This window comes from Chrysochloris asiatica, unplaced genomic scaffold (assembly GCF_000296735.1).
Source record: "Chrysochloris asiatica unplaced genomic scaffold, ChrAsi1.0 scaffold00204, whole genome shotgun sequence".
In the NCBI taxonomy this organism is placed as follows: Eukaryota; Metazoa; Chordata; class Mammalia; order Afrosoricida; family Chrysochloridae; genus Chrysochloris; species Chrysochloris asiatica.
This window is the reverse complement of record NW_006408722.1, coordinates 3,727,872-3,744,536: the sequence shown is the minus strand read 5'-3', so window position 1 is coordinate 3,744,536 and position 16,665 is coordinate 3,727,872. Positions and strand designations below refer to the sequence as shown.

The 16,665-nt window shown below is 38.9% G+C and overlaps 1 protein-coding gene across 2 annotated transcripts in view; it reads right to left on the bottom strand.

Annotated features, from left to right (window-relative positions):
- The window catches only part of LONP2 (lon peptidase 2, peroxisomal), a 166,292-nt gene that overhangs the window by 80,433 nt on the left and 69,194 nt on the right, over positions 1-16,665 (bottom strand). For both annotated transcript variants that reach the window (XM_006872570.1, XM_006872571.1), the window contains one exon: positions 12,801-12,942. In XM_006872570.1, coding sequence (XP_006872632.1) covers positions 12,801-12,942 — 142 coding nt within the window. The remainder of the gene's footprint in view (positions 1-12,800; positions 12,943-16,665) is intronic.

Below are 16,665 nucleotides of genomic sequence, written 5' to 3'. Positions count from 1 at the left end.
CTGAACTGCTGACCTTGTGGCTCAAATTGATCTTGCAGTCCAGTGCTCTATTCCTCAGTGCCATATCAGGACTTTCACATTTGTTTATGCTTCATAGTATTGCTATTCTCTAGGATATAATATTGGTATTCTCTAGGAATCCTAGTGTGGCACTGTGGGTTCAATCACATATAGGATATACACGCACACACAAAGCAAAGCAATTATTTCTATATATACCAAAGTGCACCAATCAGAGCAAAGAATATAAATGCAAGCATGCGGAATACAGGTACAATCTTATGCTAGAAGTTGGAAATTATAAAATCTTTTTAAGAGGGCATACGCATCAAATGCACTAAAATGAGAAGATATGCAGAAGCTATATAAACCCATATGGTCAAAAGAAATAGAAATACGGTATAATGAAATAAGGTGAACAAAATTTTTGGACTATAGATATGGGCAGAGGAGTTAACAAAGCTTAAAAAGGCAAAATACTAATCATCTGCAAAGGGAGCTGCCAGCAACAACTCACAAAAAGTTTAGAAACTGAAGGCTCCCTCTATCAAGCAAGACAGAGAGTGAGCCACAGGGTTCTTAACAAAAGGGTGGCTGAAATTCTTAAAGAATTCCCTTTCACCATTCTGTGCAGGTAAGCAAAGGTTTCTTCTCATCACACAGGACCATCCTGGCTTCAGAATCACAGATAGTGCAAAACAAAGAATGGCAAGAGATGATATAACAAATCCAACTGTATCAAATGAAAATCTACGTAGTGAATGATGGAAAACCACTGTATTCTTCCGTTCAACCTTGAGCATAAAGAGCACCTGGCATTCTCTGCCATTCACAACAGATACTAAAAGACAACCTTCTCTGGATATACTGACTGGCCCAAGAAATAAGACACACCCCGGTAGGGTAGTGGTTACGAATCGGGCTGCAAACCTTAAGGTCAACAGTTTGAAACTACCAGCCACTCCGTGGGAGAAAAATGAGGCTTTCTGTTCCCATAAAGATTTACAGCCTCGGAAACCCTGTACAGGGTCACTATGGGTCGGAACCGGCTCGACGGCACTTAACAACAACAACCAGAAGTAAGTCCCTAATTTATCATCATATAGTGAAGTCAACCAGGCATGTCAAGCCTTGCATGTGCAGCACACAAAGCTTTCAAAAAGCTTAATGTCATAACATATATAAAGAGACAACAAAGACAGACCAAAATAAAGGGAGGAAAGGAAGCTACTATTAATGAGTTTAGTAAGGCTGTCCATCAGATACAGGGTTGTAATTTTCTAGCGTCTGAACTCGCCTAACTTTACAAGGAGCAATCATAATCAGCATCAGCTGAAAGCTGGTTGCTAGGAGGTGGAGGTCAATCAACTTTTCCACCATTTCTGATGCCAACTGCCCTCATGATGACTCTCTACTTCTCTGCTGAGCTGTTATTTGTGGCAATCATATGTTTGAATAATATTCCACTGTCTGTATAAACCACATGTTGTCTACCCAGTCATCTGTTGATGGGTACTTGGGGTTTTTTCCAACCTTTTGGTTACAGTGAATAATGCTGTCATGAACACTAGTGCACCTGAGTGATTTTTTTCCCCCCTCCTTCAGGTGGGCCTGTTACAATGGAAACAGCAAGTGGGTTTCACAGTGGACACAGAAGAAATACCATCGAAGTTAAGTTAAAGTAACATCTGTGTGCACTGCCAAGTTTACTGAGCACTTTTACATATAATGTCATTTAATCATTGCAACAACCTGTTAGATATAGAGTTCATTACCCAACATTTGGGCAGGTGAGGAGGCAGTCAGGAGATTTGCTAAGACAGCCTCATTACTTCTGTAACTATCTAATCAGCCCATTCTACAGCATGTATTATGGTCTAAAACAATGTCATGCTATTCATAATAAGACTATCTCATGACATTTACTTTGTGGCATCATCTAAGGATTTCATACTTTTATTTTGAGATATTAATAAATCAATTAGGAAAAAGTGAATACCAAGTTCTACATCAGACAAAATGCTAGCTGCTGGTTATCAGAAGAGATTAATTCAATAAAACAAATATTGAATCCCTCTCAAAAGCAGTCAGTTGAGGAACATAACTATTGATCGGGGAATTACCCTTAAATACTTTTCAACAGGATAGACATAATTTCACCATAAATTAACCCAAAAGTTCAAAGGTGTTATTTGAAATCTTAAATGGTATTCACTAGTTTATTGGTAATAGCACTGTACAGTAAACCAGTTATAAGGAAAAAAAAAAAAAAATCTCACAGTATAAATAAACCAACTATGGACAACACTGCGAAGTATGAATATTCCTGAACACTTAATTGTGCTGAGGAATCTACACATGGACCAAGAGGCACTTGTTCGAACAGAACATGGGAACACTGAATGGTTTAAAATTAAGAAAGGTGTGCAACAGGGTTGTATGTTTTCACCATATTTATTCAACCTGCATGCTGAGCAAATAATCTGAGAAACTGGGTTATGTGAAGAAAAAGGTGGCATCAGGATTGGAGAAAGACTCAATAACAACCTGTGATATGCAGATGATACAATCTTGCTTACTGAAAGTGAAGAGGACTTGAAATATTTACTGATGATCAAAGATCACAGCTTTTAGTATGGATTGCATATCCATGTAAAGAAAACAAAAATCCTCACCACTGGACCAGTAAACAACATTCTTATCAATGGAGAAAAGATTGAAGTTGTCAAGGACTTCATTCTTCTTGGATCAACTATCAACACTTATGGAAGCAGCAGCCAAGAAATCAAACGACGCATTGCATTACACAAATCAGCTGCACAAGACCTTTTTAAAGTGCTGAAGAGCAAAGATGTCAGCTTGAGGACTAAGGTGCACCTGACACAAGCCATAACCTCATATGCATGTGAAAGCTAGACAGTGAATAAGAAAGACCATAGAAGAATTGATGCTTTTGAGTTATGGTGTTGGAGGAGAATACTGAAAGTATCATGGACTGCCAAAAGAACAAACAGCTATGTGTTGGAAGAAGTGCAGCCAGAGTGCTCCTTGGAGGCCAAGATGGCCAAACTTTGCTCTCATACTTCGGACATATTGTCAGGAGGGGTCAGTCACTGGAGAAGGGTATCATGTTTGGTAAGGTCAGAGAAAAAGAGGAAGACCCCCCAGTGAAATGGATTGGCAAAGTGGCAGCATTAATGGGTTCAAACGTGGCAACAATCATGAGGTTGGCCCAGGACCGGGCAGTGTTTCATTCTGTTGTGTACAGGGTCGCTATGAGTCAGTACAGACTCAATGGAACCTAACAACAACAACAATCCAACCAAACTACCTCAAATCACTGGGGCTTTTAGATTTAACTATTTTTTTATTGTCTAAACAGCACTCACTTCTGAGACTAAAAGACAGTGTAATGAATAATTAGGTAGAAACTATGACTGTGCCAGGCAAATCAGAATGTACAGACTTCCTCTTACAAAGTGCATGTTCAGGCCATCCTGCTCTGTGAAGATCACAAAAACAAAAGAAACAAGAAGCCCGAGAAAACAAAACACAAGAAAATAAAAGAAAAATTTAAACATTTCACAAATCAAGTTTCCCCCTTAATTTTATATATCAATTTTATTATGAATAACAATCTACCTAGGAAGTGTAAAGAGGTGCTAGAATGAGGATTCATTAAATTATGTTTAAGACATAATTTCCAAGTTGTAAGCCCATCTTCAGCCTATAAGTGACTGGAATACCTAAAAGGGGTCCTAGACCTTGCAGAGTGAAATAGGGTTCATGCGGAGCCTTAATAGTGTACAGGACCTTAGGTGGAATCCTGAGCCCCATCCAGAACCTTCTGAGGTGAGACATTCCCATTTGAAAGGACAAGCAGACAAGCCTGGAGCAGTCAGAGTAACAGAAGATACTTCTTGAAAGACCAGCAGGAAAAATCTAAAATAAAAATGGCAGTCTGATTGGCTAATAAATGAACAAGCAAGTTGCTCACTGGAAAGCTATCAAGGCAAGCACTCAAGTCCCTTCAGAATAAACCCTCCTCTAAGACTGAAACTCAGGGAACACATAAGCAGGCATGTAACACTGTTGGAAACCACGTTGGTCTACTGGTGAGTGGAAGAGGAGGAAAGGCATCAATGAAGACATAGGCTGAGTTCAACCACCTTCCATAGACTCCTGTTGACATGGAGATGAGACAGAGAAAAGGAAGGGCTGGTTGGTCTGAAGTGTGGTGAGACCTGGGACTCCTGAGCCCATGGACAAGGACATAGCCATGGAGGGCTAGAGCTGAGAGTGAAGCGTCCAGCTGATGTGAAGTGAGGGGAGACGCACAAAAATGCACAAATTGTAGATACTACACATTCAACCTTGCCTTGATGGCTTGATGATCAGAACTCAACTAGAGGAAGATAAAACAAATTTTTTTTATAAAGGAAACAAGTGTAAATTGCTACAATTTGATGAACTTGATCTATACTTATGGATGTAGTAGCTCAAAATACCAGCTGAGTGGGAAGGAGTCTTCACATCAAGTATCAATTCTATCCCCTCTGTATACAGGGTTGATATGGACGGGCGACTCAGACGTTGGCTACCTAAAATGAGGGTGCTATAAAGTCAAAAAGCGACTGGCTTACAAATTTTCAAGAGGGAGTTTTGTTCATCAACCATCGTAAGTTTTATTGCCTGCTAATGTTTTCAGAAGCTAGGTAATCATTGCAGTGCCTGGCCCTTAAATGTGCCATGTGCCTTTGCTCTCATGTCAAGAATCACTGCACCAATAGGAATTGTTACCTTTTTTGCCCTGCCCACCATGTAAATCAACTGTCTAGGGATATTAGTTTCGCTCATAGGATCCAAGAGTAAATTGATAAAGGCTTACAAAACAGACTAAATGCTTTAGAGAAAGGAAGATCGCTCAAGGGAAATAAGATACAATATATCCAGTTTACACTCCCAGCTAAGGTTGTTCACGATATAAGTAGATTTGTGTTATATTTTTCAGTAATCCAGAACTTGATTGGAACTTAATTCAACAGCATTTTAGGAGGTTGTGGAATAATATCCACTTGTCTGTGGATATTCATCAGCTACATGCTCAAATTTCTGATATAAGTAATTCTCAAGTTGAGCACTGAGTGGCTACTAATTTGCTACCCCTGCTAGAGATTAAGATCCCCTAAGAACTTGATTGAACCTCAGCATAGTGATCCTGCTTGGTCACCTTAGAGCGGGTGGTGGTCTGGCAATGTCTTGCGTATGGGGTCCCCAGCCAGTCTCCTCCCTCCCTGCTGTCTTTGGATGGCAGCTGTTTATGCTGGACGTATGGCCAGAGATGGGTAAGGATCACGTGGAACCTCGGCCATGCTGCAATGAGTTTCGATGACAGGTAAGACGGAGGAATTCGCATTGACCGCCTAAGACAGGCAGCATCCCTTAAACAAATAATAAATAAGGGGGAAACTGATGCAGACCGTGCAGACCCGGCCAGGAGTTCAAGGCCCTGTGGGCCCAAGCGTTGCAGACCGTCCAAACCATAGGCTCTGAGAATCAGACTTTAACCACCTAGCAGACATAGCAAACTGTCCCTCATCTGATTATTCAGTTATGCTTGTTAGGAATCGCATACATGAGCCCTGGATATCCACAGATAAATGTAAAAGCCTTCCCTAAAAGCCGAGACTGTAAATTCCAAAAAGGCAAAGCCCTCCACGCCCCCAAAAGCTAAAGAGGATAGAGAGAAACACTGTTAACTGATGATGTATGGAGGGGGATTATAATGAATGTAATGAAACAAGTCATATGAATGGTTGAATGTGAAACTGATGATGTGCCCTGTAAACTTTCACTCAATCCACAATAAAAACCTTAAAAAAAAAAAGTGTATAGGCCTAGATGGAGAACATGTTCAGAAATAATAGTTGAACATTTTGATGTTTTTGTTAATAAAGCTGTCTATGATTTTGAAGCAATAAAAAAAAAAAAAAAAAAGAAAAAAGGAGTTTTGTTTCAGAGTGTAAGGGGGGTGGGAATGGGGAGGTAAATCCCCACTGAATAGTTTTCTCTTGTCTAGAAGGGTCTGATGAAAAGAGATGGGGATAAGATGCTTATGATTCAATGTTGAATAACTGTTATTGTGACTCACTGCAACTGTCACAACTGTAAAGGTAGAAGTTTTGTAACAAAAAGGGGGGAGTAGTTAATCTTACATTCCAAGAACAAAGGACTCTAAGACCATCAAGGGAGAAGAGCACGAGCAGAATGTGGGATTCTATCCAGAGAAGCAGTGACACCAGAGATGCAGGTAGAGATGAAGACATGAAGAGACAGAGCACCTGAGGAATCAAGACTCATGGGAAGGGACAGGTTGTGTGCTGGCAAAATACGTCCTTTGGTTGTTTAAATGTTTATATATTCATGAGTGATTTGGTGTACATTCCCCCCCCAAAAAACAAAAAAACAAAACACCCACAAGGGGAATAGAAGCAAATACTGTTGAATGATGATGCACGGAGGGGACTGTAATCATTGCAATGAAACGATGAGTGTAAAACCCACATTCTCCCATGTAAACTATCACTCAATTCACAATAAAACCTTTAAAAAAAAAAGAACATCTTCAGATGTCCTTTCCACCCCTAGCAAAATACGGAAGCTTTATTTTCTAAGGAAGGCCAAATAGTACTGTCTCGCACAAAGGACACTGGATACAACCGAGGAGACTCTGCACTGAATTAAACACGAGGGTTCAGATGAATGCATACATGGAAGGAAAAAAAAAACAAAGTTGCCCTTAAATTAATTCTGGTTCCTGGTGTCCTCATGTGTATCAGAACAGAACTATTCTCCATGCAGTTTTCTGATTTTTCAGAAGTAGGTAACTAGAATTTTCTTCTGTGGCACCTCTAGGTGGACCCAAATGGCTAACCTTTTTTTTTTGGTTAGCAGCCAAATGTCTAACCTGTTATGTCACCCAGGCCACTACATATACATTGTTGTTGATGGTAGGTGCTGTTGAAATCCATTCCAACTCATAGTGACCCTATGTACAATGGAATGAAACACTGCCTGGTCTTGCTTGCGCCATCCTCAACCATGCCTATTTTGAGCCCATTACTGCAGCCACTTTGTCAATCCATCTCATTCAGGTCTCCACTTTTTCAATGACTCTACTGTAGCGAGCATGATGACCCTTTCCAGGGACTGATTTTTTCTGATAACATGTCTAAAGTACATGAGATGAAGGCCTTACTTCTAAGGAACCCTCTGGACGTATTTCTCCCAAGACAATCTGCTCACTTTCTGGCAGTTCACAGTGCATTCATTATTCTTTGTCAATACCACAATTCAAATATAGTGATTCTTCTTTGGTCTTCCTTATTCACTGTCCAGTTTTTGCATGCAAATGAGGTGATTGAAAATACCGTATTTTGGGTGCGATGTACCTTAGTCCTCAAAGTGACACCTTTGCTTTTAACACTTTAAAACAGGTCTTTTGAAGATTTATCCAATGAGATAATATGTCATTTGATTTCCTGCCTGCTGCTTCATAGATGCTGATTGTGGATCCAAGTAAAATGAAATCCTTAACAACTTCAGTCTTTTCTCTGTTTATTATGATGTTGCCAATTTGTCCAGTTGTGAAGATTTTTGTTTTATGTTGAAGTGTAATCCATATCGAAGGCTACAGTCTTTGATTTAATCAATAAGTACTTTAAGTCTTCTTTTTGTTTTTTAGCAAGCAACATCGTGTCATGATGCCATGCTTTTCTTCATAGAATCCAGCTTCTCAGATGACTTTCTCAGCATACAGACCGAATAAGTGTGGTGAAAGGACACAACCCTGGTGCATACCTTTCCTGATTTTAAACCATTCAGCAATCCCTTGTTCTGTTTCAATGAATATCTCTTAGGGTATACACAGATTCTACATAAGCACAAATAAATTTTCTGGAATTCCCATTTTTTGCAATGTTATACATAATTTATGATACATACAGTCAAAAGCCTTTGCAAGACAATGAATTACAAGTAAACATCTTTCCTTTTAGTTAAGATGCATCTGGCATCCAATGATATCCCTCGTTCCACATCCTCTTCTAAATTCACCTTGAATTTCTGGCAGTTCCTTATGGATGTACTTTCTCAACAATTTTTAAATTATTGTCAGCAAAACTTTACCTGTGTGTGATATTAATGCTAGTGTGTTCAGTAATTTCAACATTTTGTTGGAATATATATATGGATTCTAAAAGGGCAATAGTCTCCCTCTCCTCATTTGGTTCCCAGAATGTTGACAGTCAGGTTTCATTTCCAAGACAAGAGACTTGAGTTATTTTCTAAGGAATTTAATCAACTTAAGAATATCTAAAATGATTGATACAGGAAGTTCTTGAACCTCACAGTCCAGTTAGACCATCCTATTGTGAAGCTCATAGTCAATGAGACTGATTCATATGTTCACAGCTTCCAATCAGCTTTTTAGTTCACTATTAAATTAGAATTAACACAAATTACCAGACACCTAATGACAGACTCGCATATAAATGACAAAGTAAAAGAAACACACAATAAAATTCAGATAAAAGGATAAAGTTAAGAAAAACAAAATTAAGTCTCATCAGCACCTTTCTCACAAAGACAAGAGAATATATCACAGCTATGTAACAAGAATGGTGCTGTGGGTTAATGCGCCAGACTGCAAAGCCTTTTGAACTGCAAGGTTGGCAGTTCAAGCTCACCAACTGCTCCTCGGAAATCTTATGCAGGGTCGCTATGGGTCAGGATCGACTTGACAGCAGTTAGAAACAACAATGTAACAAGAGCAAGATGCTATTATGGAATATGCTGAGAACTAAATAAAACTTCTTTGAAATTAAAATATGGCAGCAGAAATGGCAAAGTCGTAGAACAGTTAAAATAAAAACCAAAGAATTACTCAGAAAGCAGGGCAAAAATAAAAGTTAATAATAACAGGAGAGAAATTAAAAGAAAATCAAAGATCCAGCATCCAAGCAACCTCTAAACAAGTGAGGAGGAGACAATTATCAACAGAAAATTTCAAAAAAAAAATTTCCCGAAAATGAAGCACAGGTTTTTTTCAATTCAAAGAATCTTCAAAGAGCCCAGAAAAAACAGATAAAGCTTGATGTGCCAAGGCAATTTTATTGTGGAATTTAAGAACACTAGATAAAAAGATGATCCTAAAACTTTCTTGATTATAAACAAGTCACAATTATCAATAACACCACTTGATACGGGAAAGCAGTGGAGAAATGTGTTCAAAATAAAATTATTTCCAACTAAGATTCTATAGTGCAGTGAATTATTTTATATGGCTCTTCTACCCATATACAGTGTTTGCATCTCTCATCACATGACCTTGTTTCCTGGTTGGTCTAGATAGGAGAAGGTGGGAGACTGTGCTAATAGAATTATATAATTCAGTTGTGATTGTTAACTGGGGTCATTATGATTGCAACAAACTTGGCACTCTAACATGGGTATAAAATGAGCCATCTCAGAAGCGGTCTCTCATTACCATGAAGGAAGAAGAGTCAGGAGTGGGATGTGAACTTTGGACCCCGAAATCCCTGTATACTGAACCTCCTTGATCCAGAGACAAACAGTTGTGACATCAGAAGAGCTGTAGAGAAGCAGAAGCAATAGAACCAAGAAACAGTAAGAGACAAAGAGGGTGGTCTTCCTGCCCAGGGAGTGAGTAAAACTAAATGTTTTCAGGCAGGAGACTTGCTTGTGGAGTGGGGTGCCTCCAGACACTTAATCTGGGGATATAGATTTGCCAACTAAAGGAGCTAGAGCCAAGTGCCTTCTTGGCTTGAGGCATATTGTGGAATGGAGGACACGTTGGGCATTTACTGGCAGCCCTAAAAGAGCTTTTGCAGCATTGTCTGAGAAGGGCAGATGCCAGGTCAAGGGGCCCTGGGCTGAGAAAAAGGTCTGCTTGCAAGCATGACTCAGGAAAGTCTGTTTTGACTGGAAGAACTATGCCCTGAGCATTTCTGACCCTGAATTGTAACCCATAAACTTCCCTAATAAACCCCTAATCATGAGTATTGTCTCTGAGTTGTGTGTGGCCATTACAATGAATTATCAAAGCCAGCTGAGAGGGAAGGTTAGTGTCAAAACCGGCAAAGGAATAAAGAAAGTGGAGCCATGTCTGAATTCAGTCTCATAGTAATCAGCCTGATTCTGGCTGATTTTGAGTTTGATTTTCCTCTTCCCTCTTTTTTACATATTCTATATCCAATAAAACTATTGATCAAGTATATTATGTTGTTGTTGGTTGTTAAGTGCTGTCAAGTTGGTCCCGACTCATAGTGACCCTGTACAGAGTTTCCAACAACACCTGGTGGATTTGAACTACTGACCACTGACAGTTAGCAGTCCAGTGTTTATTCTACAATGCTGCACCAGGACTCCAAATATGTATTGTTGTTGTTAAGTGCTGTCGAGTCGATTCCGACCCATAGCGACCCTGTAAAGGGTTTCCGAGGAGCAGTTGGTGAGCTTGAATCACCGACCTTGCAGTTCAAACAGCTTTGCAGTCTGGCACATTAGCCCACAATGCCATACCAAATATGTATTAGAGAAGCATAAAAATGTTCAGATATGCAAAGTCTGAGAGCATTTACCTGTGCATATTTTCTCAGGAAGCTATTGGGTAATTAATATCACAAAAATGCAAGAATAAACCAAGAAAGAAGCAAAAATGAAATACACAAGAAATTCAACATGGTGAAAGGAAGGGAAATCCTAAGAAGACAGCTATTTACCAGATTGTACTATTTCATTTCCTGTTATAATTCTTCCAAGAAATGCTTCAGGTCTTGGTTCCACTTCTTTAAAATTTCCATAGAAAGTTCTGCTCTTATCTGTAGATGACCTGGGCACAATGGTTTTGGTGAATGTAAAAAAAAAACATAAAAACAAAAAAAACCTGGTTCATGCTACCAGTTGCTCTCTGTGAGAAAGATGAAGCTTTCTCTTCCAGCAAAAATTTAAGCAGCTTTGGAAACCCTATACAGGGTCATTGAGTTGGAACTGACTTGAAAGCACTTAACAACAACAAGCAGAAACCTCGCTCACTCAACTAATTTTTCAGTCAGAATTGTGTAAATTGAGCCAATTGAGATGTCTATATATTGGTTATTGTTTCTGTTGTTAACTGTCGGTCCTCTTCAATTGGGGCACAAACAAGATACTTTCTGGCAAACTGATGTGGATGGTCTGTCACTGTGGGCTTCATCTTCAACATCATCTAACACTTTAAAATAAATTATCCATTTGTCAACTGCTGATTTCTTCGGGGCATTGTCCCGACTTTAAAATAAATTATCCATCTGTCAACTGCTGATTTCTTCGGGGCATTGTCCCGACTTTAAATAAATTATCCAATTGTCAACTGCTGATTTCTTCGGGGCATTGTCCCCATAAACTTTTTGTAAAGTATCAACGATTTGACCATTCTTCCACTATAGTCTCACCATAAATTTGATGTTCGTTCTTACTTCTATTCTAGCAGAATCCATATTGCTCTTGTAGGAGTTCTTTTCAAACGTATGTCTTATTGTCCTTAGTGTCTCAAATAGATAGATACTCTTCAGATATGTTATACAAGAAAATAAACAAGTTTATTTTGGGGAAAAAAAGTTTTTTGAAATCTATGCCTAGTTTTTATCATAATACACATTATGAAGATGCCCTGTGTGTGTGTTTGTGTATACAAACAAGGTGACTTCAAAGAGTTTGTGGAGAACATTCCATTATCTTTTAATTAAATTAGAAATTTTCCTACAGATAGTTTGAAGCCCCTTTGTGTATGTGGTGAGGGAAAAACAGTGATATGGAAGAGCACAGTCAGCAGGACAACCGCCTGCTACCTCTACAGCTCTAGGGGTGTATCATAACAGTATCATAACAGCTAACCAACACTATGGCAGACTGACACACATTAAGCTCAGCACTTAGTATTTAAATGTGTTATACAATACCAACTAGATCCCGTTAGATATGTTTAAAAAGTTAATGTCGTTTGGTGCAAAATTTTTTTGAAATCCATGCAGTTTTTTTCCTACGTTTCCATGAATTTTGTGAAGACCCTTCATACTCAAAATGATTTAACATCACATTGAAATCATATAGGGAGAATGGGAGTAAAAAATGGCATAGTTTGGCAGAGGAAGAAAAGAAAGCAAAATTCTCATCTATTAAGGGAGTCAACAGATAACGCTGAAAACTGAGAAATCAAGAAGGCAAAACAGCCATGCTCTTTTTCAGAGTGGAACTAATCAGTAGTCAAAGTGCACAGAAGGAAATGGGATGACTACAAAGAGGACTTGCTTGCTGCTTTTGTAATGACCTGATCTGCTGTGGCACTGTGGATCAGCACTGGACTGCGAACCACAAGACTGGCAGTTCAAACCCACCCAGCTGCTCCATGGAAACCCTATACTGGGTGGCTATGGGTCAGAACTGACTTAACAGCATTTAACAACAAATAATAAGCATGCACAAAATTTTGTTAAAAATCACTGGATTCAACAAAAAAAAATAAAGGAAAAGAAACAGAGAGGATTATCAGAAAAAAAAAAGTAAAAGAAATCAACACAATTTAAATATCAAATTGTTTCTGAGTTCAGTCTGTATCAAACTGTCTTTCCCCACATCTAAATTCACTCTGATGAATATATTACCTCAGTGTGATTATATACTCTTCTCCATATGTAGGTCTGATGAGAATGTGATCACAGATGGGCTTTTCTAAATCTTACCTCAAGGAGAGCTGCTGCAGGATCACCCTGTAAACTTTTCCCCAGTTTGTCAACCTCATCTAACAGGAATACTGGATTGTTAACGCCAACAGTTTTCAAGCCATTGATGATACGACCAGGCATACTGCCAACATAGGTCCGCCTAGAAAGTAACAAATTCACCAGTGAGAGATGTTAGTAATACCGTTTTAAAGTCCCTATAATAATGTAGTCCCTGCATGATGCAGAGTCAATGCACCCAGCAGCTAATGAAACAACTGGAGGTTTGAATTCTTCCAAAGATGCCTCTGAAGGAAAGCCTGGCAATCGATTTCTGAAAAATCAGCTACTGAAAACCTGATGGAACACACTTGTGCTACAACACACGGGATCTGACAGCAACTGGCTTGAGTTTTAATGATACCTCAAAAGTTATTTAATTCTTACCTTATGTTCTAATTAATTGTGGCTGCAAGTTACCCATGATCCTGAAAGAACTGTATCTCATTTTCACTACTCAATGAAATGGAAAAGCATTGCACTTAAGTCACACAATTATGGTTTTTATTCGTTAAGATGCAAAAGTTCAAAGGACCTTATGAATTTAATTCCTGTATTTCTAATGATTTTACAGCGCCCCCTGCCTTTAATACAACCATCTCTTTATAAACTGAAATAACTGTCTCTGGGCTGGCTAAAATAACATTCACATCTTTATGAAGCACACAAGTGGTTCAAACGGTCACTCAAAACACAGAAAAAAGGAAAGAACGAGAGAAGCACAGAGGGATGAATGAATAATGGAAGAAAAGAAGATTGCAAACTTATTTTAATAGGCATGACTCTATTAGTAATTGATTTGGGATAAATAGATTTAGGGTTAGTAAAAGGTGGTTGTTGTTGTGCCGTCGACTTGGTTCTGACCCATAGCGACCCTGTCTAGGGTTTCTGAGGAGCAACTGGTGAGCTTAAAACCCATAGCGACCCTGTCTAGGGTTTCTGAGGAGCAACTGGTGAGCTTAAACCGCTGACCTTGCAGTTTAAACAGCTTTGCAGTCTGGTCATTAACCCACAGTGCCACACCAGGAATTCCAGTAAGAGGTTATGCCAATTAGTGTAAGTGGGGAGCAGTTTTTTTCCAAAAGACCAGAATTAACGAAATTTTCATATAAATACTACTAGTAGTAAGAGGTTAGTAGTATTTATATGAAAATTTCGTTAATTCTGGTCTTTTGGAAAAAACTGTGCTCCCCACCTACACTAACTGGCATAACCAAGTTCAGTCAGACAAGTTTGATGAGGATTGAAGTGTTAGAGGCTGCTTTACCACATTTAACTAAGAATTATCTACATAATTATAACAGATGTAGAGTGTGGTATGAAATAACAACAAATATGTTTGTCACAGGGGGGAAAAAGAGCCTTTTAACAAAGCCAGCAAAAATGTTATTTTAAGCAGCAGTTTACTAAGTTTAATTGTAGCCTTGCTGCCTAAGCCATGTGCAAACCAAATGTGGTTTGTGAAAAAAGCATAGAGGGCTGACTGCTCAGATGACACTGAATGATCAGTGGAACAGCAGCTCTCGTCTCATGATTCGCACAAGCTGATTCCCAGAGCAGACCTCAATCCTGCCACAGGCTGAGATAAAGTAGAACAGAATACACAGAGTTTCCTTTGAAAAGACAAGAAAGTCTTCAAAAATATCCTGGGAATGTCTTTAACCCAGGAAAGGCAACCAAGACACTGAAACCAAATATAGTAAATACTGCCCTGTTATAAAAAGAATTAGTACAGCTAAGGTTTTTTAAATGAGATATGGAACAACACTCAAAATAAATTCTTGAAATGATTTCTCTAGAAAACATATTCTGATTTTTATGAGCCAAGGTTGGCAGTTCAAACCCACCAGCTGCTCCTCAGAAACACTATACAGGGTGCCTATGAGTTGGAACTGATTGAACAACAAAGAGAAGGGAAATTTTTTTGTTAAATCTCAAAGCCTCTATAGGTCATTTCTTGCTGCATTAACTTCCTTTTCTCTCAATTGTTAACGATGGGACTTCAAATACATGTACTTACAGTTCTAGCTAGGCAGGCATCACTGTGCACAAACAATTCCTCACAAACTTAACACTGCTCCAGAGCCTACAGAATAAGGACCAAATGCCTGTATCTGGGACTCAAATTCTTCACAGTCTATCCCCTGTCCCCTCACCAACCTTCCTAACATGCTGCCATTATGGTCCTGCTTCAGCCACCATAAAGATCCTATTACATCTCTTGTACATTTTTATCTTTGTCAATATAGTGCTTTCCTGCCCTTAATATTCTCCACGACTATGCAAACTCTACCTACCTTCTAATCCACTGTGGTCAATTCCAATTTCCCGATAGGACAGAGTAGAATTACCATATAAGCGTTCCAAGGCTGCAAATCTTTATGGAAACAGACTGCCACATTTGTTGGTTAATGTGGGTTTTCTGTACTTTGATGTGAAGTTGCAGCAGATATTACAAACTCTGGAAACAGTCAACCGACAGCTGAAATATCTGCTACAGCTTCACATCAAAGTACAGAAAACCCACATTAACTAACAATTGAATTTGCTCTCCATTTTGCATATAAATAAGGTGGTGGGTTTGATGCACTGGTCAGTGATATGAGCTTCTATGGAAGGTATAGTTCTTTCTTGATGGTGATGATAGTTGTATGCCATCAAGTTGGTTCCAACTCTTAACAACCTTGTGTAAGGTTCCGAGGCTATAAATCTGTACAGGAGCAGAAAGCCTCATCTTTCTCCAACAGAGCTAATGGATACAAACTGCTGCCTAACGTGTACAATACTATGTTACCAGGGATCAAAGAAAACAAATATTACTAATTTAACTATTTATGGTTAAATGACTGATTATTTAATGAAAAGATTCAATACTTTTTCTAGTTATTAAAAGACAAGAACTGGAAGAACAAACAAGATGGCAGATAAGGTGGAAGTGCACTGAGGAGCTCCATCAGCAACAACACAGAATACCAGACCAAGCAGGCACAGGGGATGGTCCCAGATCACTGAACCACTTAAAAAAGAATATTTAGAAAGCTGGAAGGCTTACAGCCAGTAGAATTTGTAGCAGAAGAAAAAAATCCAGTACTTTCTAATCCAAGGAGCTCAGCTGCTTGCTGAGCGGCCATCTTGGGTGAAACCCAATCAGGGAAGGATCACAGCAGCCACAGATGCCTGACAGAACCAAGGAGATAAAGGAAGAAGAGTGAAAAGGGAAGCCCATTTCCTGATTACATATACCTGGAGGCAATTAGAAAACATAAAAAATACCAAAACACACACCCATCTAAGTTTTAAGGCCACAGCTAACCACCGAATATGCCCAAAAAAACAGAAACAGATGATCATATCAGCACATGCCCAGAAACAAGATAAAGTGACTGAGACAAATGAGCTGGAGGTAGACCTAAACTCCCTACTGGAAGGAGGGCAGGCTTTGGAAAGGCCAGAGAAGGAGAAAAATGATTATAAAATGTATCAAAACACTTTACAATGGAGTTCAGGAAAATAAGGAAGAAGTCAGGAAAGCGCTACAGGAACAATCAAATAAGATACATATAGCATTGGAAACAATTCAAAACCTACAGAAAGAGATCTAAATGATTAATAACAGAATATCAGAAATGGACAGACAATACACCGAAAGGGCAAAGGAGCAGAACTGAAGAGATGGAAGCCAGAACTAGTGAGCTGGAAGATAGATCTCTCAATACCACTAAGATAGAAGAACAAACAGAAAAAAAGGATAAAAAAAAATAAATCTGAAGAAGGTCTAAGTAAGATTCTTGTTGGAAACCATGAAGAGGAATAACTTAAGAATTAT